Raw genomic sequence first — 24,645 nt, 5'->3', positions numbered from 1 at the left:
CAAGGTGTTTTGAATACCGTAGTGACTTTTATGTGTTTTGGATTTATTTGTTTTAACATTTTTGTGTTCTTGGTGAATAATAGGGTGGAATTTCAAGTGGGATGTCATGTAATTTTTTCAAGTGGTGTTCTGAGGACAATGCTGATGATAGAGATGGTACAATTGTGAGACAAAGCAACAAGATATTTGATCTGGAAAATAATGTCAAAGAGTTGCAGAGAAGGATAAAGTTCTTACTTGGAGTTGTGTTTGCTGTTATTGTGTTGAACATTATGACATTGTGGTTGTGTTTAGCTTGATCTTAGGTGTGCAATGTGCAATTTATGTTTTGTTCATGTAATGGCTCAGGTGTTTAGCATCATGGAATATCAGTTGTTGTAATATGAGTGAACAATCTGAGTTCGTGTAATAAAGTTCGTTTTAGTCCCCCCTTTGATTTAAAAATGTTAATTGTGGTCCCCCTTTGCTTTTAAAATTGTTCACGATGGTCCCTTTTTTCCTTTAAAAATTGTTGAAAGTGGTCCCTTACTATATTACTATAATACATATTAAGGATACCTGGCAAAAAACATATATAATTACATAATATCACTACTTCCAAATATCACAACATAATATCAGTACAACTATAATAAGATATTTAATTAAAGTGCTTAATAAGAATTGAACATACACAATGAAAGTGTTTGATAAGAATTGAACACAGACAATGAAAGTGCTTAATAAGAATTCAACATACACAATTAAAGTAGTTAAGAAGAGTACGTCATACATATTAATACATCCAAATTTTCATCTAAATCTATGGATCTTTTCTTCTAATGTTTAACTTTTGCCTTTGTATTGGCTCACTTAAATCTCGGATAGAATCTTGACTTGGTTGTGGTGGTTGAGGAGATTGGGGACTTGATGACTGTGAAGGTGCAATGGATTGTGAACTTTGTGCCTGTGTTGGTTCTGTTGGTTCGATGATGGCTGGACGTAAAGGGCACATTTTTTTGTTGTGCCCCAGTTCACGGCAGATACTACATCTCTTTCGCTGCCCACCAACACTCATCTGGGTCCCATCTTTCGTTAGCTCCCATGGCTCCATTCTTCTTTTTTTCTTGGGTCTCCCAGGCATGTTCCTCTTAGGTGGTGGCAGTACATCAGGAGAACTAGTTTTTTCCCATAAGAGGTGGCCATTCACAGGATAGATGATGGACGCATATGCTTCTTCATATGTGGATTTCCTGAAACAAATTGGTATAAAACTTTCTGGATCTACATTTGAATAGTTCATTGATGCAACTGCATGATAACATGGGATGCCACTGATCATCCACTTCCTGCAGCTGCATTATTCTTCATTGTCCAGGTTCACTGTGAACTTGTTCCCAATGATTGAAACATGCCTAACCTCAAAAATCCTTCTTGCAGACCAGCTGAATAAATGAACATAAATAAGGCACATCAACAGTTGGATATGAACATAAATAAGCCATAAGAACAACTGGATATGAACATAAATAAGGCATAAGAACAATATTACCTTGGGATCCAATATCTTGACAAGTTACATTCCTTCATAAGTCTCTTTTTGATCTTTGGACAGACATTGAAATCCATACCTGCCACCTTCGTTCTGTTCGTGGCCCATCTTTTCATCAAATACAGTCTAATATCCTCCAACATGGTTATTATGGGTTTTCCCCTGGACTGCACAAGAACACTGTTGAATCCTTCACTGATGTTGTTATCCAGAGTATCACACATTGCTTGAGTTCTGAACCTACTTCTTGACCAATACCTATTGCACGAGAATGAAGAAAATGAGTTACCAAACATGAGTAATGCAGAATCTTTGTGCATGTAATGGAAAGAATGTACCTTGGGGGAATGGCTATGAGGTATTTATATGCTTCTTCATTCACTGCTCTGATATTCAACATCTCTCTCTCCCAAGCTTGGGGGTATGTGCGTGTGGCAGCCCTCCACATCAAATTCTTCAATATCTGACCAGAAAATCTTTTCCTAAAGTTAGCATAAAGGTGCCTGATGCAGAATCTTTGTTCTGCCCTAGGCAAAAGCTCTTGGATAGCTGGCACCAACCCCTGCCAACATCAATTATTTAATCAAACACACATGATTAATAAAGTTTGCAAAATAAAATAATTAAAGTACTGCATGTACCTTTTGCTGGTCAGACATCCACGTATATGCCTGACAAACTTCATTGCCCCCAAGGTCTTCAACCAATAATTGCAAAAACCAGGACCAACTATCTTTATTTTCGACTTCAACTACTGCATATGCAAGGGGTAGCATTTGCTCATTTGGATCCCTCCCAACAGCAGTAAGCAACTCTCCCTTATAAAGACCTTTCAAAAAACACCCATCTAAACAGATGATGGGTCTACAACTAATAAAACTATCCTTACATGCTTTAAGACAAACATAACATCTCTGGAATATGGACTGACCATTATCACTGTTGACTTTAACCTTAACCCTTGACCCAGGGTTACTTCTCAATACCTCATGTGCATAGTCATAAATCCTTCGAAATTGTTCTTTAAAATCCCCTTCACGTTGACTTGATGCCATTAACTTCGCCCTTCTTGCTTTAGAAATTGATACATTGGTGTTCCATTTCCTTAATGCTTTGGTACGTATGTCTTGGACCTTTATACTAGGATTGTCATGCATAGACTTATCTATTTCATGACTCAACCACTTACTATTCATCAATTTTATGTTCAGTTGCCTGCTGCAAGAATGAACATCCACAATCTTCCTTAACTGCCAAATCTTGCGTGATGGCAAATACCCACAGTAAGCTACCCATGGACACTTTTTTTGCCCACCCATGCATCTGACCCTTACCCTACGGTTATCATTTTTTACAAACTTAAGAGCCCTCCCAGCATGAATAGCATAACTTCTAATGGCTTCCTTAAACTCATCCTTATCGGTAAATATAGTACCAAGTTCCCATTTGTAATCTGACATTGACTTCTTTTTACCAAATGTAGGAAAGGGACCTCTACTTGGTCTGTCCTCAGTTTCATCCTCCTCACTTGCACTATTATCTGGAGTTAACATCACATCTGACTCCCATTCATCATCTGACAACCCCCTACCATGTCCTTCTGCTTCGTTATCACTGTCTTCCATCCTGTATTCTGAATCACTATTATCCAAATTACCTACCTCCTCCAAGTTCTCTTCAACAGAAACATGTGCTTCATCCTTCTCAGTATCCACTTCCACTTCTTCCTCATTGTCCACTTCCACTTCTTCCTCACTGTGCATTTCCACTTCCTCCTCCCTGTGCAATTCTACTTCTTCCTCACTGTGCACTTCCACTTCTTCCTCACTCTGCACTTCCACTTCTTCCTCGCTATGCATTTCTACTTCTTCCTTCACTCTACCTACTTCCTCTGTGTCAACCTGCACTCCATCATCTCTCTCCAAGTCACCACCACAGTTAAGAGGACCTTCCTCAACCTCCTGTTGCACTTCAACAACACCTTGTACACCAACCTCAACACCACTACCCTCACCACTGTCCTTGGCAAAGGTAAAGAATTTCATCCTCATTTTCTACAACCACTGCTTCGCTCACTTTATGTACAACATACAAGTTGACTTTCCCCAACAATTTTCCCACATTCATCATGTTCAAAGCACCTTTATCGTCATATAGCTTATATAAAACATGGTCAATATCGTAATATAACTCATGTACTTCAATATAACCCAAATCCTTAAGTGAACCTACTACTCCAAAATAGCTCCATGTATCGGGGTCAATGTCCCAATAACATTTTTCCCCACCTATATATTTAAAGGGCACTTCCTGTATCAAGGTCCCACCGTGGTGGACCACTACCTCAAAACTATCGTTAGACATCCCTACACTGCAAATGGAAAAGGGGGACCACTCATTAACTTAATTTAACAGACCATGGGACCAATTCCAACACCCAATGACAGTACTTTTTCCATAAACCCCCCACTATGCCACAAATATAATCATATTTTAAACACAACAAATATAGAATCCACCCATTAAACAAAAAGCAAAAACAGAATCCACCCATTAAAGAAAAAGCAAAAACAGAATCCACCCATTCAAGACAACAACATAGTAACAACAGTAATGCCATCAATTACTATAACAACAACATAAGAACAGTAATGCGATCACTAACCTCGAAGTTGATTTCACCAAAAATCAGAATCTGCACTCTTGGAAAGGAGATTGTTGAACCCTAAATCGCCCCTAAATTGCATGCAGATTTTACCCCAAATGTAATTGTCAAATTTTTTTAACCCTATCTTTTAAATTAAATTAATTTAAATTAATTAATTTTAACACATATCACAGTGCCACCTCAATAAAAAAATGTACAGCTCATCAGTTTTGTGCCAGCTGGGCAGCTGTGCCGTTAATCTTTTTAACGCCGTAACCAAAAAGGACTAACGTGCACCGTTTTTGCGAAAAGTGGGATCTTAGTGAACTTTTAAAAAAAAGTAGGACCAATTTGAACAGACCCTACGAAAAGAGAGACCAAAATACGTATTAAACCAATCTTTTAAAATATGGAAAATGGTAGGAGGTTCTTTAAAAAAATAAATGAATATTAGTTATTAAAAAATATTTAATTTATCATATAAGATGTACTGTATTACATTTTCCCGAATTGTTTTTATTCTTTGCAAGCATATTATATTCTCTCATTTTTCACGAGTTTTTTTTTTATTTTCAATATTTTGGTGTAGAAAACGCCAAGGTACAATGATTGCATGTTGGTGAACCTGTGCAGTCATGCATACACGATGACACATTTCACATGCTGAATCCCACAATTCGAGGTATTCTTGGCAAGATTATAAGACATTTCGTTTTGAATTTTGTGTAATTCCATGGTAGTTTAATCTGTTAATATTAATCAGTTGTATGTATAAGAAATTTTAATGAGATAATTCATATTTTTAGATAAGTTGAAATGCTTGAAGATATTTTTAGATGATTTTAATCTGTTAAGATATTTCTTTTTTCTGTTTCATATAATTGAACAACAATTGGGCAGCTTCTTCTTCTTGCACTTCCATAATTTCTTTTTTCACCTTCATTCATTTAAAATTTTCATTTTTTTTTTCATTTTGAGTTTCAGAATGTACAATCCGAACGTCTTATAATGCAATGTTTCAAAATGGTCTGTGGGTTTCTGTTTGATGGAGTGGAGAAGAACCCCTATGTTTGGAGAATAAGAACAAGGACTGAAATTTTAAATCCAATTATAAATTTTGAATTGTCGATTATAAAATAGTTTCTAATCTATATATTTCAAAATTATCATTCTAGAATGCAATTTCGTGGTAATACATTTCAAATTACCAAATTCAGAAATTAAATAAATTTTTTTCTTTTTTTACTGTTTCAATATCATTTCATAAAGGTAAAAAGGGAATTTTAAATTTCATGGGGTGCATAAAAAAATTGAGGATGCAGGAAGATATGGCCGCACTTTGGAACTGGCCCAGATGTATTAAGGCCCAGTTCCATACGTCGACGTCTGAAGACAAAAGTATGCAGATTGCTGCATATCCAAAACCCAAAGAAAGCAAATGTTGGAATTGTGAGATTTCATTCATAACAAAACCTTATCCTTAAAATCTCTCCTCAATTATCACTCCCATGATGTCTTCACCCTTAAAATAAAATCCTAATTTACTCTTTATTCCGTGTTCCTATTTTCCTACTCAAAACATGTTTCACTCCCCACCCTACTACTTACAATCTTGAGCCATTTTTCCCTCAGGCACAGCATAATGGTTGCAACTGCTGCCACATTCTTCAATTCACAGTTTCTTCACACGGTTCTCTCTCTTTCTCTTAACCCTTCTCCACTTTTATTTATTTATTTTATAAGACAATTATGATCTGATAAACTCTACAAAACATTCGTCTATTTGAAAAAAAAAAAATTGCTTCCTGTTTTTGTTTTTTTGCCAATTTAACCTAGTTTTTGGCAATTGGGTTTCCTTTCTGCCTCACTATAATACGGGAGAAACAAAATATTTATCCTGACTTAGAATACTACTGGATAAGACATTAGGATTGGAATTCTGCTTCATGTGATTCTGATTACTTAATAATTAATTAACATTGTGCAGTGTTCAAATTGTCTGTTCATGACATTGGAATTAAGTATAATGTTGTGTAGTCTGTTTCTGTGATTCTGATTGCTGAATTGTGTACTGCAGCATGGTAGGATTAATATATGGAGACTCAACAGGAATAGCTATTTCAGTGAAAATGTGAAGTTTGAGTTCCCTATTCACAGATCAGAATTTCATCATCAGGTTCATTTGCCACACCTTGCACCTATATGTGCAACTTTTAAGGGGCCCAAGGGGTTTGGACCCTCTTCCCAAAAGAAAAAGAAGAAGAGCAAGAAGATAAAAAGGGAGTATGTAGAAGATGAAGATGAAGATGATGATGATGATGAAGAGGAAGAACCAGACAGGGGAGTTATTCCTGAGATAGTGACCAACAGGATGATGAACAGGATGGCAGTCTCAGTTGGGATTCCACTAGGTATTGGGCTTTTGTTTTTCCCATTTTTCTACTATCTTAAGGTTGGGTTGAAGATTGATGTGCCCACTTGGGTGCCCTTCATTGTATCCTTCTTTTTCTTTGGGTCTGCTTTGTTAGGAGTGAGTTACGGGATTGTGTCCTCCAGTTGGGACCCATTAAGGGAAGGTTCCTTTTGGGGCTGGAATGAGGCTCAAAAGAATTGGCCTGTTTTTTGGCAGTCCCTTAGAGGTGGATCTAGAAAGAATTAGTCTATTCTTTTGCCATCGAATGTTTTATTATTTGTTTGGTGCTTCAATGTAGTTTGGTGTAGATTATAACAAATCTCTATAATCCTCTTCTCTCTTGCTTGGTAATAGTAGTGAAAATTATATAATATAATCTCAGGTTTATATAATAAGGAAAAGTATTTTATATTAACAAAATTTTGGAGGTTATGATTACAAGCTATTAGATTGTGAGTATTTCTTTTTCTTTTTACCAACATAAAACCAAATATTAATCTCCCTTTATATGCAAGTAATTGTAGAGAAAAATGTGTTTTGGGAAATCTAAAAAGAAGTTAATTATTTTAAATAACAATATCAACTTAAAACATCTAATTAAACATAAAATTTATTTTATATAATTAATTATTCGAAATGTTATTTTTTTCACAACTAATTCAAACTCAATGTCATCCATATGCGGAAATTTTGAGTTTATTTTCAGTCCCTATAAAATTTTTATTGAATTGGCTTGATATAAAGTGTAGTTTTTTTCCTCTTAAGTTGAGTTTATAAATTTTATTGTTCATAATTTCTTGAGAAACATGTTAGTTGATCTTCATACCGTGCAAGTCTCCACCTCGTAAGAGTTGGAGTATTACCATATTGAATTAAATGCATTTTTAATCTCTGAATTTTAGTACATGTGTATTTGATTCCCTGTTAGTACTGGTTGGTAGTTTCTCCAAGATTCAAATTATGACTATTACTTTAAAATTCTACATAACACTTCACAGAAATGTATTGTTAACTTCAATATTCTATTGTTTTCTTCAAGCAAAATGGTATGCATACTTTTGTTAAGTTTCTGTTAATTATTAGATATAATTTTAAGGCGATCGAATTGAATCTGCACAAGCAAAAATCTAAAGGGATCAATGCACATACATTAATTGAAGGTCAAAAGACAAACATTAAAGTTCAAGCCTATCACGACCAAGCACATACACTGATTGGTTGGCTTGGCATTGATTCTGCATAATCAATGATTTGAGTTTGAATTTTGAATATACAAATATTTTAAATATCTTAAATAATTTTTTTTTATCATCTTAAATTTATGCTATGCAGCTTAAACATAGAAAGATACATGTAATCCGAGGAAAAAAAGAAAGTTCAAACCAATCATATTAAGTCTAGTTTTGATTGTTGGATCAAGCATTGATCCAACCTTAACTGATATGGAATACAGGGGTGATCATAGCCTAACAATGTGCTTGCAAATTATTAACGATAATTGAATGACTTAGAACAGAACAATAACAGTAATCATTCTCTTTTCTCTGTCTCAAACACGTAAAAGTGATATTGTAAATCAATCTTGACCATGCAGGTAAAATTCCCCCCAAAGGGTCCAAATTTCAAGAGGGGCTCCATAGTGTCACTCCAACTGAAGATTGTCTGAGTCTTTTTAGTATTGTTCTCTGTTGAGTATTAAAAATATACTGATATTAGTGTATAAAAATTCTTTTATTATATTTTAAAATATCAAAATCAATGTCCATCAATGTATCTGAAGACACAGCAGAAAAACAATACAAAAAACCAGTGGAGAATCTAAGTTCTATCACTCCTTGCAAGATCTGTCAGTCTACATTGCCACAACTAAAGTCGTGCCTTATTCTATCAGTTACAAGATATGATGCGCAATTTATATATGAGATTTATACATCAACAAGCATAACTGAGTTGATCAGTTGAGCTATTACTTGGGCATAGTCAAAGCCATATCTTGTAGTCAATTGCTTCTGAAAACTTTGGGGTATCTGTAGTGAAGCATGTTCAGTATTTTAATCAAAGAAATGGAAAATAAAAGTTTGCTTTACTGTATCATCAGTTGGAACTTATTCAAGTGATTGATGACCAATCAGTGCATGGTGTAGTGGAAAACACGTGCAATTCTACACCTGAACTTACATTGACTCATCATGTCTTTATGTTGCACAGGCAGGTGAAGTAATGTGTCCTTTTCCTCCACAGTAAAGTAGGCCACACAAGATGCAAGGCAGTGCAAATGCAGAATAAATATGCATAACTCAGCACTTCCCTTTGGTAAATCAATCAAAATGCTGTAACATAAGAATTTGCTGCAACTCCGTTTCTTTTCTTTAAAGGGTTTGGGGGTACATGGACAGTTTTAAATCTTGTCTCTGTAAAGAGGACCAACATGAAAAAGAAAGTGGTTTATTGAATGTTTTCCTCTTTGTTCAGAAGAGAATAGTTCAGGCTCATATTTTTATCTTTTCCTGTGATCCTGTTTTTTTCTTTTCTATTTTTTCAGCCTTTACAGATAATCTTATCCTCATTATGCAGAATCAAAAACAAGCTGAATATTCAGGTTACTCTTATTCAATTTAATTTCCTTCCCTCCCCCACAAAACAAATCAACAAATGTAGTTGTCCTCTCCATCTAATCAAACCTTTTTTCCTTTCTTTCCCTCTCAAATCATCAAAAATCGAATCATGCAATAGGCTAATATATTCTTCTCCTTTTATAAATCAATCTACATACTTCCAATGATATTAAACCTATCACATCTTAATTAGACTCTTTATTCCTTAATCATTACAAGGTTCCTTTAAGAATAAGCAAATCCTTACAATTTGGCCCTTGCATGCTTTCGATGTACTTTGTAAGAAGCCATATAGATAAGACTACACATAAGACCTAGGAATCCACATTTTGGCAAAACCCAAGATTCCTTGGTTTGAATCTGCATCATGCATGAAATTGAGTTAGAAACAAGTTGCATACTCAAGCTACTTGAGCATATACATGTATGAGATTGACGTACGGATAGGTTTAAAGCTTCAATATACAGTATATTTGCACGAGACAGCGCACTCGTGTCTCTTCTTTTAACACATGGTAAGCAATGTTTTTAATCTGAAGCAAGAAATCAAAAGAATCATATAAAAACCAAAGTAATCAGAACCAAACATTGGAAATAGGGAAAGAAACACTTGGGGATTGAGATTATGTGTGGATTTTGCTTTGAGGGAGGGACTGCCGAATGAAGAGCTTTATGATCACTTTTTATAGTACAATAATATATATCTACCACTACCTGTTATTGCTCACTAGAAAAAAACAGAACATTCCTAACGTTAAAAAGTGGCATAATCTACACCATGTTTTCATGTCCTCTCAACCTTTCATGGGATTTTTGAACATGACTTTTGACAAGCTTGATGAAACGTATAGATTCTAAGGCTTTCAGCATTACAATATTTGGATCCACACACAAGACTTGTATTTGTCCAATGCACACACATGGAGTTTGTAAGGCCAAGTGCACGATGTGACAGTTTTGATATATATATACAGCTAGTTTATCATGAATTTGATCCTCAATATTTTTTTTATACATATATACAATATATGAATGAAGAGATTTAAGTTCCTTAAACGACTAGAGAGTTATTTAGTCCTTGACTTTACAAAAGGGTATATCATATTAAAAACAAAGACCCTCCTCAAAGTGACAGAAAACAAAAGAAAGATAAAACCAAGATTTGATCTGTGCTGCCTGCAAATAAGTAACAGAAAACAATTGTATTTTGTAAGTTAAGAATTGTGTTTTGTCTTTAAACATACAAGATAAAGAGAGATTAACAAAATAACAAAGAGAGTAATTAAAGTGTCGGATATATTTGAATTGAATTCTGTTGAAAATCAGAGCAATGTATATATATACATATATATTTGAATTGAAGCTTGCTATGCTTTCTTCTCTAACAAGATCCGGTAAAAACTTCTTTAGCAAAAGCATGGCCCCGCAGATGGTGACACATGGAATAACCTCTCTCAGGCTCAGAAAGAGAAGACACTAAGCAACAAAAGAAATATTGTGGCATGCTGACACATGCAGAGAAATACAAAAAGAGAATTTGTAGTAGTTTTATATTATGGTGTAGTTTGGTTGTCCATCAATTCCAACCATTCTTTGCTTAAAGAGAGAGTTAGCCCTAGGAATAAAGCAAAGGACAAAGACAATAAGTGATGGGTTAAGTTAAGGGTAAAGCACATTATCACTTGCATATAGTGCAAACTTTGCAGCCATGCTCACAACCTATGATGACCAGTTGCACACTCTCCTGGACAAGGCCAAAAAGTGACACTGGTCACCGGTATAGCCGGTGCCAAGTGCTTCTGGTTGCCGTACAAATTACTCTATACTCTTCTGGGGAGAAGTGGTTTGGGTTACACACTCTCTGACTATGCCTTGGTAAATTAGTCATGGAAAGGAGGCAAAATAGCAAAAGCAAAACAGCACAGTTCATATATTATGATGATGGACCAAGTAAAATAAAGATTCTTAATGTGTAAATAGTGTAAAATATATATTTTTTTTTACCTTTAGATACACATAAACATAAAATATCATCTTTGAAAAGGGGTTTGTGTGATCAGTGAAATATCATTAAAAAATTAGTTTTTTTATGATATTAAAATGGTGTAAAAGAAAACTAGAACCCTTTTTAATCATAAGTCTAGGACAGTCATTATTCCCTCCAACTTCCTCTAAGGCTGATCCTGATATGACTGTAAGATAGACATACCAAAGAGACTAACCATCTGTCGGTTTAGTTGAAAATAAAAAGAACAAAATTTGGAAGAACACAAAAGTAAAAAAATTATATGAATCCCACGTTAAAAGTGCTTCTTTCTGAACTGAAAAGAAAAGTGAAGAATAAAGCCTTTAAAAATATGGAAGAGACAAATACTTTTGTTTATATTATTATTATCTTCAGTATTTATGCAGTTTCATATTCATATTTTTTATATATAAGCAATCAAATAACAGAAGAAAAAAAAAATCATTTTTGTTTTCTAACCAAACATTTCACAAGCAATTGAAGAACTTCTGTTTCAGTTTTTTTATTCGTGTGTTGTGGAAGCATTATTGAAAATCCTGCTTCTATTGCAATTCCAATTTTGATTTTGATTCTCTCACACAGATATGTTGAGAAAGCAATTGTTGCAGTGGCCCTTAAACTCTTGCAAACTGATTGGACCAAACGACTTTGTAACCTACCCTTCCTTGCATCATCAATCTCATCTTAACCTTCTTTTTTATTTTATTTTATAAAGTGAGAATTACCTTTATCATTATCTCTGTTAATATAATCATTATCTCTGTTAATATCATTATCTCTGTTAATATAAGAGTATATCCTACACACACTTTTCAGTTTACTGTGATCATAACATGTCAAATAACCCTTTTAATATTTATAATATGCATCATATAATCTTTAGAAATTAATTTATACTTAATTCAAGTTAAGTTGAGTTTTAGCCATGTTCATCTCCATTAGTTTAGTTGTAGAATGAGAAGAAACATTCAGTGGAAAAAAAAAAGCAGTGTTAGGTACGATTCTAGTTCAGTAAATGAGCAGACAGAATAGGGAAATGTCGTGTTTGGAGCAGAGGGTATTTTCCAACAGTGCTTCAACTTTTGTCCCTTTTAAGATGCCTTCTGTTTTCTTTTCTTTCTATTTCTCTCTTTTTCAAGTTTTATGTGCAATTTTATTCATCATATTTTTTATTTATTGAGTAATTTTAGTCCCTATGTGTATGTAATTAGATTTATGTTAAATATGTATGCTTATTAAAGCACAATAGTTATTTTAATACTAAAACAAATAAGGGTTTAACTCTAATGGTAAAAGCCCTCACTTTTTTAGGTTCCAAGAAAAAAAATAATTAAAAAATGCATAGTTAAGAAAATTATTATATATTAGTTATTGCTTGATGATAACCGTTTTAAGAAAAAAAAATTAGTAATTTGATTTCTATGTATGATTATTGTAAAATTTTCACCATTAACGGATGTATAAGTTCACAATAATTGTTTACTACTGTTTCAAAATCATGTGTGTGTTTTTGATGTTGATGGTTTTAATTTACTTTCAAAAATAGTAGTCTTGTTTGTAAATATTATAAATGTGGGAAGTAAACATTAGTCAAAACTTACGTGGATAGATTCTAACATTATTAACTAAGTTTAGCTAGTTGCCATAACTTCATTGGAAATAGTTTCATTAAGATCTTATTTGTATTCAGACACAAAAGAAAAAATGTTTTTAATTATTTTATCGATAAAAAGAAATACTTTCCGAATTCACAAATTTCATTTTTAATTATTTGCATGACATAAAATGAAAAATTAAAATAATTTTTTAACATATTCTTTATTATTAAATGACTTAAAAATAACATTTGCCTAGTGTTATATATGTAACCTTGCTTGTAAAGTGATGATTTGCATAAGAATCTATTATGATTAGTTTTGATTTAATTTGTCCTATCAAACTTATTAAAAGATATGATCCATGGATAAATTAATATGTTGTTACGATAGAACCTGAAAATCTAGAATAATAGATTATCTATTCATATATCGAATAGAGTTCATGCATGTGGTATTTTGTGAAAGAAACTTGAGGCATTGATGAAGACAATGATGAACTTTTCATGAAAAGGATCGATGATCACAAAAAATAATCAAGTTTAGAATAATCTCTAGTGATGTAGCTAGGGTTTGAAGTACACCACTAGTTTGTTTATCATGGCAAAAAATTGTTGCACATGCAACCCTTATAAAGCTCAAACGTACACTTGACATTGAAGGAAACGTTATTCTTTCTCTCTTCATTCTCTTTTCGAAAAATGCAAGTTATTCTTTACTTTATCAGAAAATTAACAACCTATATTGGTTAAGTTTTCATTTATTGAACTCTCACATTAATAATTATTGTAGGTATATGTTTAATTAAGTTAGTTTTAGAATGTTTCCACCACTTCAAAATAAGACTGATACGAATATTCAATTCTACATACGTGACGAATTTTACCTTTTTAATAGTATATGATTTTATTTAACCTCTATAACTTTTAATTATTAACTTAAATTTCCCATTTCTGTTTTTTTTTTATATGAAAATATTTAATGGAGTAGCATGACGAACAAAAATGTTCTCATTTCAATTTAAAAAAATCATAAATTAGACGTTAGTAAAAAAACAAATAATTTAAAAAAGCTAATTTAGATATGAAAAATAAATGATAATAAAATCTACATTTAAACGTACAAGCTGGATGGGAAAGTTCCAAAATTTTGAAACCTGTCAAACCCCAATCTCCTGAGCGAATCCCAGCCATCCATACCTATAAAAAACACATCAAATGATCAAAGCCAACTACAAGACGCCACGTAGCGTCATCTAACAAAAAAGGTTACACGTTCGACCATTGGATCAACCTGGACCAGACATGTAGGTCCCAGTGTTCATTCTCTCTTTCAAAACATTTTGCTTCAAAAAACTTAACGCCCAAACCTGATGCCGTCACCTCCACAGCCTCAAATATAAATACGACAACCTCAAACACTGTCTTCCTCTCTTCAAAATATCGCCACCCCCGAAATTCTCGTCTCAGTTGGCCCCGTAACTCCTTCACACCCACACCCTCTGTTCCTCTGTTGAACTTCCCAGCTCGGCATTGCAATTTCTCTCCGTGGAGTTCTCGTTCTTATCTCCAAATTATCGTGTGTCAGTGTTTTTGTATGACATTGTAGTGCTTCATTGTAACTGACAGAGCATGTGTGAGCTGTGCGTAGCGCAATCTTTGTTGTTTTGTTGCATTGACATGGAACTCGACAATTAGGTTTGGGATCCCAAGCAATTTGGCATGTGGACCGATTTCATCATTTTCATGGCCATGCGGAAAACGACAACGTAGCAAGCACGGTTTTCGTGGTGGTGGGGGTGGGGTGCGCCTCCGAAAGCGAAACAAAAGCGTGTGCTTGTGGTGCAGACGAACTGTCCATCGATGAGGCCGAGGGAAGAGAAGGAGCGAGTATAAAGAGGACCGAAACCTGAAGCTTAGAACAAGATCATAGAAGATTCCTTAGTGTGTGTGAGAGAGTGTGTACAGAGAGACAAAGCACAAGAAGAAGCAGTTGAGGTTCCCTTGGTAAGTCGTTTTCGAATAGCTATTTATACCAATGACATCACTTTTACAATACAACAATTCTCTTCTTCTGCTTATTCATCTTCTTCTCATGTCTCTTTGCCTGCATCACACACACCTTTCATCCTCCGACAAACAATTTTTCACGTTCAACCCATGTTGTTTCTTGTTTAGTGTGTGACAATAACCTTTTTTTTTTGTTTGTATTATTGTTTTCTTTGTAACGAGTAATAATAATTGCAGTACCTCTGAAGGGTAGTTGTTTCTCTCTCTAGAAGCTGGTGAGTGAGTCGGACTCGGACTCGGTCTCGGACTCGGTGGTGCTTAGCTTTTTGGTTTTGGAGTGTTATCTCGGAGAACGGGGATTGATTGCGATTTACACAAAAGATAAAGAGAGAAGAGGAAGAGAATCACAAGAGTAGACGGGTGCGTGAGGGACGTGTCAGAAAACTTCGGCTTCGACACGCTTTGCTTCTTTTATTTTCGATTTCTGTACGATAAAGCACCAACCCACATTATTATTACTTATTACCTTCTATCGCTGCTTGCAGCAGTAAGTAAGTATGTGGCATTGTGGAATTATTCTTGATCATTCTTCTAACGAGGATGATCAATGACCCTTCAGTCTTTCTTTGCATTTATTCGCAGTTGCCTCCGTTTTGTTTCTTTCTGCTTTCAATTATTCCTTCTTTTCGGTTTTGGGGTGCCTATAGCTTTTGCTCTTGCTCTGATCCCGAGCCTTGTGCTCTCAAGATTGCTTTGCTTTACCCTTTTGTATTTTTAGCTAAGGACCATTTTGTTCCTCGTGAAGGATATATTGTTACTTGACCAGTTTTCTTTTCAATTCTTTTATTGTTATTCTTATTATTTCATTAGTTGCATTCTAACTCGGTTGCTTCTTCTGGTTCTTCTTTATTTCGGTGCCTTCTTTATCTCTAACCATTGCTTTTACTTACCAAAAATGGTCATTCCCTGTCACTGTTTTATTCAATGAAAGTGATTCCCTCCACCTATATATTCTCATCTCTCGACTTTATCCCGAACCGTTTTCGTTTTTCATTTTTTATTCATTGCTCTTTTATGTGTTTCTTTCTCCGTTCAAAACCAACGGCGTGCGTATTAACTGATATGGTTTTAAACTTTCGGCACTTTTTGCTCATAAATGCTTTGTTTCTTTGCTGTTGGTGTGCAGGAGAAACACAAAAAAAAGTGAGGATCAGTGAGAAGTGGTGGAAATGTTTACATGCATAGCGTGTACGAAGCAAACGGCGGAGGAAGGGGAAGAAGGTTGTGAGAGTGGCACGTCGAGTACAAAAGAAGTTGTCAAAAGTCTGAGTGCGCAGGTTCTTAGTCCCATCTCACTCTTCACACCTACAAACTTTTCTTTTGCAGCTTAGCTTCTTTTCCCATCTTAGTGAAAACCAACAAAATCAAACCAATATTGGGGTCCTCATACTACGGTGGGGACCACCCCTTTTGAATCTTTTACCTCCACGTATACCTCTATACGGCCTACATACACATTCACACATTCTTGAGATATTTATATTATATATGCATCATAGGTGAGGATTGTTTTGGTTTAGGATGACGCAAGTGTGGTGCGTTTTGGGCACTTTTGCTGTTGACGGATGGTCCACTTCCTTCCACGGTTTGCTCCATTAATTGGTTTTATTTTCATGCATGTGGTGGTGCCGTGACGTGACCATATATAGCATTTTCAACCAGTCAAGTCGGTTCCAGTGCTTATTATTCTCTCTAGAGTTAGAAATTACGGAACCAACTTGCCAAGTAGGTTACCAGTACCCTTTTTGGCTACTTATAATACCACATTAGAGGAGCAAGTTGGTTTGTTTCAATCAGACTTTATAATAGTGACAGCATTATGTTTCCAATGTATAGCTAGAGCGCGCAGTAGAATTTTACCATATAACGTGCCGGGTTTTAATTATCATTTTGACTGGTGCTGGTATAGCCTAGAGTTAGTACTTTGTTATTATTCACTTATCATTGACTTACAACTACCTTAAGTTGCATTTTTTAAACAAGTAAAAGCTAATGTGCTGTGAAAATAAAAATCTTCTTTGATTTGGGACGTGAAGAGCAGCAGTGGCAATGTGGCAACATGTTCCACATTCCGCGGTTTAGGTAATAATGTTCACAAAAGATGCCTAGCACAGAAGGGAATGCTATATTCGTATCTTGGAATGTGGCCCATCCTTGAATTCTTGTCGTCCCAAAAGTTTTCTATTATGTCCATATGCAGCATGTATAGATACTTATTATGGGAGAAAATATATCATTTTCGGAGTGTTTTTGTCAGAAAAATATGTTTGCATTTCTTAAGGTTCTCAATAGAATATTGGTAGTAGGTCCTCCAGAAGTAGAAAACCAATGTCTTTGGGTCAGTGGTTTTTCATTTCCTCCTTCAAGTCTATTCAATAGTTAGGCTTAGTAGCCGTATAACGGTCATTGTGGATTGATGAGTCATTATGATGTTGTTAAGGTGTTGTAATGGCAATTATTGGTTAATGAACACTCACTAGGAAGAGAACGGTTACATGTGAGTGAAAGTAGGTTACTGTTACTATTTGCTATGAGTGCACATATCAATTCTTTTTCTCCTGTATATTTGCATACTAGTTACCCTCATCTTCATGCTTAATATCACACTAACCTTTTTTAAAAAGATGGGGAACTTTGGTTGAAATATCTTATTAGAGACTTGTATTTGAGGCATGTTCTGAAGCCCATTTTGAACCATATGTTTCTGATTTGTGTGAAAATGTTGACAAGTAATATTTGGATAGATATTGTTGGAGATTTGTGCAAACAGGAAATGCTTTCCATTGGGGGTACATAGGTGATAGTAGGATATAAATAAGGTTCCTATAATGGACTTTCATGTTCACTGCTGTTGTTGTCATCCACTTGTATCCTATACCCAAGTACATTCTCCACCATACCAGCTGTAAAGCTATTGCACGATGCTTCGAAAATGACACAAATCTGAAACCTTAGACTTCATCTAGTTTCATCCAAACATATTTTTTAGTTCTTGTTTCTGAACATCCCAACTAAGTTTCCCTACTCTTCCCCTGTAAGCCCTTTGACAAACACTTCTGCTGCCATGCTCTGTTGAAATCTCGGTGGATGTGGGGAAGGGGTGGTCCAATATCACTAAACTAAAAGGGTTTTGAGAGTGGGAAACTTGAATTGTATTTTCTTCTTCTGGCAAGTTGAGAAATGTTTTTCTGTATATAATTATTTATTCATCAACTGTATCACCGGATGATACAATTATATTGGATTTTTAAAAGGGAATACGTAAAGGAGGGATCTACATTGTTAGCTGTAGGGGAAAGTACAGCACTCAGGTGTTTTGAAAGCATTAACACATTCTTAAGCACTAAAAATATTTTTTAAACGCATCCTCATCAGATGCTTCCCAATTTAAGTGTCATTGGTCAAATCCATAGATGCAGAATGTGTCACTATTCAAGAATCTCAATTTTTCTAAAAGTTTGAGATATTCTGATAAAGTGGCATGATCTGTAAAAGTAGGTTTACATGAAGGTGTAGTGTTGACCAAGTACATGTATGTATAATGCAACTTTTGAAAAATATACGATACAGTTATATTCGTCTTGAAATAATTTTAATGCGCTTTTATGTAACAGTATTCTGATGGCACGTTTCACGTCTAAATTTATCTTTTGGTAGCGTGTTATGGTAAAACATTTTATAATCAATCTTAAAATAATTGCTCAATTGAAAGTAACTTCTCTCGCCATTTGGGAGTGCTCATCTGCAGCTAGATAGGCATGTGATTATCTTTCTTAGTTTTTCGTCCAAGAAGTACTTATCTGTTTATCAAATGTCACTTGTCATCAATTTTGTATGTTTCTCAGAAAATAGATATCTTTGGTACGTAATTGAATCGTAATTTTTAATGCATTGATGTTAATCTGATTCTTTTTTTCCTTTTCTGCATTCGCAGTTAAAGGATATGGTACTGAAGTTTTCAGGTTCTTACAAGCAGTGCAGACCTTGCACAGGGTCCAGTGCCTACAAGAAAGGACAGAGGCCATATCCTGACTTTGACACCATTTCAGAAGGGGTTCCATACCCCTATATTGGAGGAGCAAGCTCAACTTCAACCCCTGCTTGGGACTTCACAAGCTCCTATATCCCTGGTGGTAGATCAGACCAAAGATTTATGGGTGGCTTGAATGGTGATAGGACCTCTAGAGGCCCTGAGTCAGCACCAGCATGTGATGTTGTTGTTGAGGAAGAGGATGAAACCAAGGAGTGGATGGCACAGGTGGAACCAGGTGTTCACATTACCTTTGTGTCTCTTCCTAATGGTGGAAATGATCTCAAAAGAATTCGCTTCAGGTATATTAAGAAATCACAAGCCTTAATACTGAATTGTTTTACTAATTTTAGATATATGATTCTTTATTCAGAGCATTAAATAATAAACCCACTCAAACTAAATTAGTTATTAATTGTTGGCCTAACCCTGCATTGTTGCCACTGCCCTTGACACGATTCCATTTTTGTAGAGATAGATTTGAATTGAAAGTTGTGAAGAATATGTACCTATTATGAGGACTTATTATTATACAGAGAATATTATTACTTGTTTTAATAAAGTTAGACCTTTGATTCTTTATTCAGACCATTAAATAATGAACCCGTTCAAACTAAACTGTTTATTAATTGTTGGACTAACTCTGCACTGTTGCCACTTCCCTTGACATAGATTCCATTTGTAGAGATAGAATTGAATTGAAAATGGGAACCAATAGATTTAGTTGCATGTTCTAATTTGTGATAGAAAATGTATGTTCGAGGCCTTAATAGTTAATATCATACAAAGTACATGAAAATTTTTAGTTGTTGCAAAAGTTAATTATCTACTATGAGTGAAGACTGAAAGCACTCACCATTTAAATTTGAAGCCGAGAGATTTTTGACAAGTGGCAAGCTCAAAAATGGTGGGGTGAGAATTATGACAGAATCATGGAGCTTTACAATGTCCAGAGATTCAATCGACAAGCTCTTAACACTCCTTCCAGATCTGAGGATGAGGTAATCTACAACTTCTACACCAGTATGATGTTTTGTTTACAGCAGTTCATTTCATCGACCTTGTTATTTTTTATGAAAAAGACTGCAACAACAACACTTGCCTATATTGAGTTAAAGATTTGTGATTATACATTGTTGCCTTTGAACAGCAAAGAGATTCTTCTTACTCAAGACTGACATCTGGACAAGAAAGCCCGGGGTCGATGTCGTTGAAGGAATGGACACCAAGGAATCACTATAAACCCTCATTGAATAACCAATCTGAAGCTATGGATCAAGGTGGTGGTCCAAACTTCCCAACAGGATCATCTGTGGAAGCATCTAGGACAACCACTTCTTCTAGAGACGAGCCTTCAATGAGCAATGCTAGTGACCTGGAGGCAGAATGGATTGAGCAAGATGAACCTGGAGTGTACATCACGATCAGGCAACTAGCTGATGGAACCAAGGAGCTTCGTCGTGTCAGATTCAGGTAATATTATATCATCATGCATGTCAGCAGTTTCCTAGTTTCTAGTGGTTCCTCCTCAATAAAACATGACATGTTCTTCCCCAAAAACATAATCCGAGGAACATGTACTTAGTTGGTGAAGTGAAATGATGACATGGTCCCGTAGCCTGCATGTTGACATGTTGCCAAATTTCATAAAAAAATCAAAATTTTATATATACATAAATACACAAACATACACACACACATATGGTTTTTGATTTTGAAGTTTATCAACTCTATCTGCAGCCGGGAGAGATTTGGAGAGGGGCATGCAAAGAAATGGTGGGAAGACAACAGAGAAAGAATACAAGCTCAATACCTTTGACGTGTGGTGGCCTTGAAGAGAATGTCCCAAGCGGGTAGAATCCTCATTTTTGTTTCCTAGAGATTGTAGTGTAGTTGACTCCAGTTTATAAGTGGAGTTCTATGAAGAATTAAGTTGTTGATACTCTCAAACAATGCAAGTCACGCATTGTCATGGTATTGGAAACTATAGGCTACCTGGACAACCTATGTAGAACGAAGTTTACAGAACAAAAGAGTTGTTTTCACATTTGAATCAGAGGTGAGGCGAGTCATCATGTTTTATTTCAAGATTTAAGGTGCTTGTTAATATGTTATTTTCCCATCTTATGGGTAGATAGGTCTATCTTGATTCCAGCAACCTGGTAACTATTCTAGATCATGAAAAGTGAGCATTTGTACAAAAAGAAAGACATTTGGAAATTGGATCTGATTTGTAAGCAACACTTGCAATATGGTCTATACTAATCCTGCAGATTGGATCTGGGTTTTCTTATGTATATTGAAATTTCAACGACGGGTTTCAGCTTATTTTATCATGAGAGTATAATTTGCAAATTGGACCCAATTTTTCTTTTGACACAACTTCTAAATCACTGATTTTTTCTTTGTATAACTTTCTTTGAGGATTGTGGTTCATATCCAATGGAATTGAGCATAAGTCTCTAACAAAATTGATTGGTAACACATGTGTCTATTAAGGAATCAAATAGTTTATGATTTGGAGAAAGTAGTTAGGGGTTTATCATAAATCTGACAAAGCAATATAATAATAATATTAGAAACAACATTCACATTATTAGATTATGGATAAAAGCAAAATTTAAAACCACAAATTACTAATAATGATTATGTTAAAAACGTAAACTCTAGGACTAATAAATTTCATGGGATAGCCGTTTTCTCTCAAATAAGGAATTAAAGAGTGGAATAGGATCTTTCCCAATTTTGTGACAGTGGGATGAAATCTCAGCTCTTAGTTTTTATAATTAAAAGTTTTAGTATGAAACAATATAACAAAAACATTGACGAATGACGAGGTTAATGACGAGGTTTTAAAATTGGACACTCTAGTTTTTCTCCGTTGAAGGGTGTCCACGTTTCATAGTTACCAAAAAAACCTCCAAAACCTATAATGATGTGTAATCGTTTTGGAGAATAGTAATGAAAGAATTCTAGAAAACAGAAATAATATAGCAAAAGACATTCAAAATGGTTATTGTTTTGAACTATAATTTTTCATTTATGAATGTCAATGATTCTATTAAGAATAACAATGTAATGTCCAAGACTTGTAGATTTGAAGTAAATTCATCTTTTAAAGCTCATTTGAGATGTTAAAGAATGTGAAAGGTGTAGGAATGCAACTTACCAAATGCACTGCATATTTTACAGCATAACACAAAATGAGCAGAAATACTAGATGTAAACATTAGAGCCCATGTGATATATAATATTTTCTCTCAACTATTTCATCAGGTGCAATTTATTTAATGTATAATTCTTTTAAAATCAAACTTTATAGTTTTAACATAATTTTCAAACTGATTCTTCATATAGGCTATAAATTTTGTGAGATGTATACAAGTTTGAGTTTTATTATTGTAACATACCAAAAATATAACATATTACTACATCAAAGAGTTATCACAGACATGATACTATGAACAGTAAAAAACTAGATCATAAAGTGACTTTTACCGTCTTTCAAAATAAACATAAATTTTAAACTTTAATATACAAAAGTTATAATCCAAAACTATTTACAAGTGCTAGCATCACTTTCTTCAATAGCCTGCTCCAAGGTCACCTCATCTCCCTCTGCTCCCACACACAGGATGATCATAGCAAATATAGAACACAAAGAAAACATACAACACAAACACATATAGAAGGGTAAGCTAGAAGAAAACAAATAATGATATTGTTAGCAAAAATCAAAGATGAAGTTTTGATGATGAACAGATTTGCATAAGTCAAGATCCATAAAGACAAATTGAAGATCTCTGTATTTTATAAAGCTTTTATAATAATCAAAATTGATGTAATAGTGCTCAAATATGTATTAGGGTTGATTCTTGTAATTTATATTTGATTTATTTACTGTTGAGAATCATCCACAAGCTGTTTTAATCGATTAAACCCAGTTTTAATCGATTAAAACGAGGCTGGCACTGAAAACCCAATTACCCTGTAATAATCGATTAAGGCTATTAATAATCGATTAGTTAATCGATTATTCCTGAGAATAATCGATTACCACTAGCCGTTGGGGGTTTCAGATTTGAAAAACTAGCCGTTGGGGGTTTCAGATTTGAAAAACTAGTCGTTGTACTCATTATTAATCGATTAATATTTATGTTAATCGATTAAATGCGTTAGATGACCCGTTTTCGAAGAATGGAAGGGTATTAGGCTGAGTCTATAAAATGGCTCACTCTTTATCTCAAAAACAAACTCTTCCCTTGTGCTCTAGTACTCATAAATCATTGAGACTTGTGTGCTCTTATTCGGCTTGTGAAACTCTTGTCTGTGGAGCTGGTGAAGTGCTGCTACGGCGACAAAGGAAATAGCCGGTTCATCCTTGGTGTGTCTAAGGAGGTGTTCGGAAGAGAATCATCCTTCATGAAGTATTCGGAGGAGGTGTTCATCCTTTGTGAAGACTCAAAGGAGGTGTAGGTTCATCTCTTGTGGTATCAAGAGAGGTGGTTTCTAAACTTTTACAAATTGTGTTTCTTTGTGATTGTAATTTGTAATTGTTTTGTGTTAGTGAAAAAGGTTTATCTTGTTTGAGATAAGCGACTGGACGTAGGATTGGTAAGATCCGAACCAGGATAAAATCATCTGTGCAAATTTCTCTCAACCTTACTCTCTTTATTTGTCTTTATTATTTGCTTGGTAAGTTTAATTGAGTAGAAATTAAAAGGAACACGTTCGTATTAAAAACCCTCTTGGTTTGTTATTCCACGCTAACAATTCCGCTGCAGCGATTCTAACAGATATATGCATACAATTAGACTTTCAAGTAAGTTAACAAAAACATATCAAACCCAACTAACTTTACATTTAACCAGCTCTTGACTTGACCATCCGAATTAATATGAATATGTAGCTATGTCAGTTCGTGCACTTGTTGTGATGAAACAACTGGCCCACCCCAAGCTACCACACAAGGTTAGTCCGTTATCATTCACCTTAGGCCAAGGAAAAGTCACATGTTTGACATTGACATACTGGAAAATTTACTTTCTAAAGGAATCAAGCCTATCTCACATGTTCAAATGTTTTTAGAAAGAGCAATGTTAGAAATATAAACATGCATCATCATAAAAAGTCTAAAGTTAAGAGAACTCGTAGAGTTTGGGTTGAGAAAGGGACTTTTGTGAAAAATAAGGTGCATGATGTTTGTTGTTTTTATTGCATGAAAAGGGACAAACTTCAAACAAATGTAGAATTAAACATTTTGATGTTCCAAATGGGAAATATGCTTGGATTCCTGTTATAAAGTAATATGTCTCTAACCTCAAAGGACCCAAATGAGATTATGGGTACCAAAACTATATTGTTTTACTTTGTAAGTTAAGTTTTCAAAAGGAGAAGAGAACTCTATGATATTCTGCTTTTGGAATTGATGCTCCAAGCTAGGAAGTAACTCCATCAAGTGGTACCCAAAGCCTTCGTTCTAGAACCAAGTAATTGAGCTAAGTGTTGTTTAAACTGTGATGTTGCATCTTGTTTTTACTTGATTTTCCATTATTTAGTTACTGTTATATTCATTTCTGGTTGGGCAAATGATATGTTCATCATTGTTTCATTCATCCTATGGTGTGTTCTTGTCTGTTTACACATTTTGATCAAGTGAAATTCATCTATTTAAGACATTCATGTGCTGAATTTCACTGTTTTCATGTAAAGCCATGTG

General features: G+C 34.7%; 3 protein-coding genes across 6 annotated transcripts; 2 read left to right on the top strand and 1 right to left on the bottom strand.

The window, feature by feature from the left end:
- Positions 1-1,339: 1,339 nt before the first annotated feature.
- On the bottom strand, positions 1,340-2,991 carry LOC148192132 (uncharacterized). The gene is made up of 4 exons (XM_088100014.1): positions 2,173-2,991; positions 1,870-2,093; positions 1,532-1,789; positions 1,340-1,424 (listed from the first exon to the last, which is right to left on the bottom strand). Exons 1-4 carry the CDS (start codon positions 2,989-2,991, stop codon positions 1,340-1,342), a joined length of 1,386 nt encoding a protein of 461 aa, XP_087956140.1.
- Positions 2,992-5,628: 2,637 nt separating this feature from the next.
- Positions 5,629-6,927, top strand: PAM68 (PAM68-like protein (DUF3464)). Its single transcript, XM_047298964.2, has 2 exons — positions 5,629-5,868; positions 6,256-6,927. Exons 1-2 carry the CDS (start codon positions 5,821-5,823, stop codon positions 6,835-6,837), a joined length of 630 nt encoding a protein of 209 aa, XP_047154920.2. The 5' UTR covers positions 5,629-5,820; the 3' UTR covers positions 6,838-6,927.
- Positions 6,928-14,252: 7,325 nt separating this feature from the next.
- Positions 14,253-21,259, top strand: LOC124826201 (protein BREVIS RADIX-like). Of its 4 annotated transcripts, none has more exons than XM_047298971.2 (7): positions 14,253-14,833; positions 15,074-15,256; positions 16,023-16,173; positions 18,831-19,228; positions 19,798-19,927; positions 20,077-20,399; positions 20,667-21,259. In XM_047298971.2, the coding sequence occupies exons 3-7, from the start codon at positions 16,066-16,068 to the stop codon at positions 20,743-20,745; spliced, it is 1,038 nt and encodes a 345-aa protein (XP_047154927.1). In that variant the 5' UTR covers positions 14,253-14,833; positions 15,074-15,256; positions 16,023-16,065; the 3' UTR covers positions 20,746-21,259. The 4 variants fall into 4 exon arrangements, with proteins under 4 accessions (XP_047154927.1, XP_047154926.1, XP_047154930.1 ...); XM_047298970.2 differs by having other exon boundaries at positions 15,074-15,322; XM_047298974.2 differs by lacking the exon at positions 15,074-15,256.
- The last annotated feature ends 3,386 nt before the right edge of the window (positions 21,260-24,645 follow it).

This window comes from Vigna umbellata, chromosome 10, assembly GCF_029865625.1.
Source record: "Vigna umbellata cultivar VRB3 chromosome 10, Vumbellata_1.0, whole genome shotgun sequence".
Lineage (NCBI taxonomy): Eukaryota > Viridiplantae > Streptophyta > Magnoliopsida > Fabales > Fabaceae > Vigna > Vigna umbellata.
This window is presented reverse-complemented; position numbering and strand designations above follow the sequence as displayed.

What these genes read in the sequence shown, in the direction of transcription:
- LOC148192132 (XM_088100014.1), bottom strand. Translation starts at nt 2,991, where the DNA reads ATGTCAGATTACAAATGGGAACTTGGTACTATATTTACCGATAAGGAT. An exon ending in GGATGTCTGACCAGCAAAAG is followed by an intron (nt 2,094 to 2,172) that starts GTACATGCAGTA and finishes TGATGTTGGCAG; the next exon opens with GGGTTGGTGCCAGCTATCCA. An exon ending in CTCATAGCCATTCCCCCAAG is followed by an intron (nt 1,790 to 1,869) that starts GTACATTCTTTC and finishes CTCGTGCAATAG; the next exon opens with GTATTGGTCAAGAAGTAGGT.
- PAM68 (XM_047298964.2), top strand. Translation starts at nt 5,821, where the DNA reads ATGGTTGCAACTGCTGCCACATTCTTCAATTCACAGTTTCTTCACACG. An exon ending in ATTCACAGTTTCTTCACACG is followed by an intron (nt 5,869 to 6,255) that starts GTTCTCTCTCTT and finishes TGTGTACTGCAG; the next exon opens with CATGGTAGGATTAATATATG.
- LOC124826201 (XM_047298974.2), top strand. Translation starts at nt 16,066, where the DNA reads ATGTTTACATGCATAGCGTGTACGAAGCAAACGGCGGAGGAAGGGGAA. An exon ending in CTTCCAGATCTGAGGATGAG is followed by an intron (nt 19,928 to 20,076) that starts GTAATCTACAAC and finishes GCCTTTGAACAG; the next exon opens with CAAAGAGATTCTTCTTACTC. An exon ending in CTTCGTCGTGTCAGATTCAG is followed by an intron (nt 20,400 to 20,666) that starts GTAATATTATAT and finishes CTCTATCTGCAG; the next exon opens with CCGGGAGAGATTTGGAGAGG.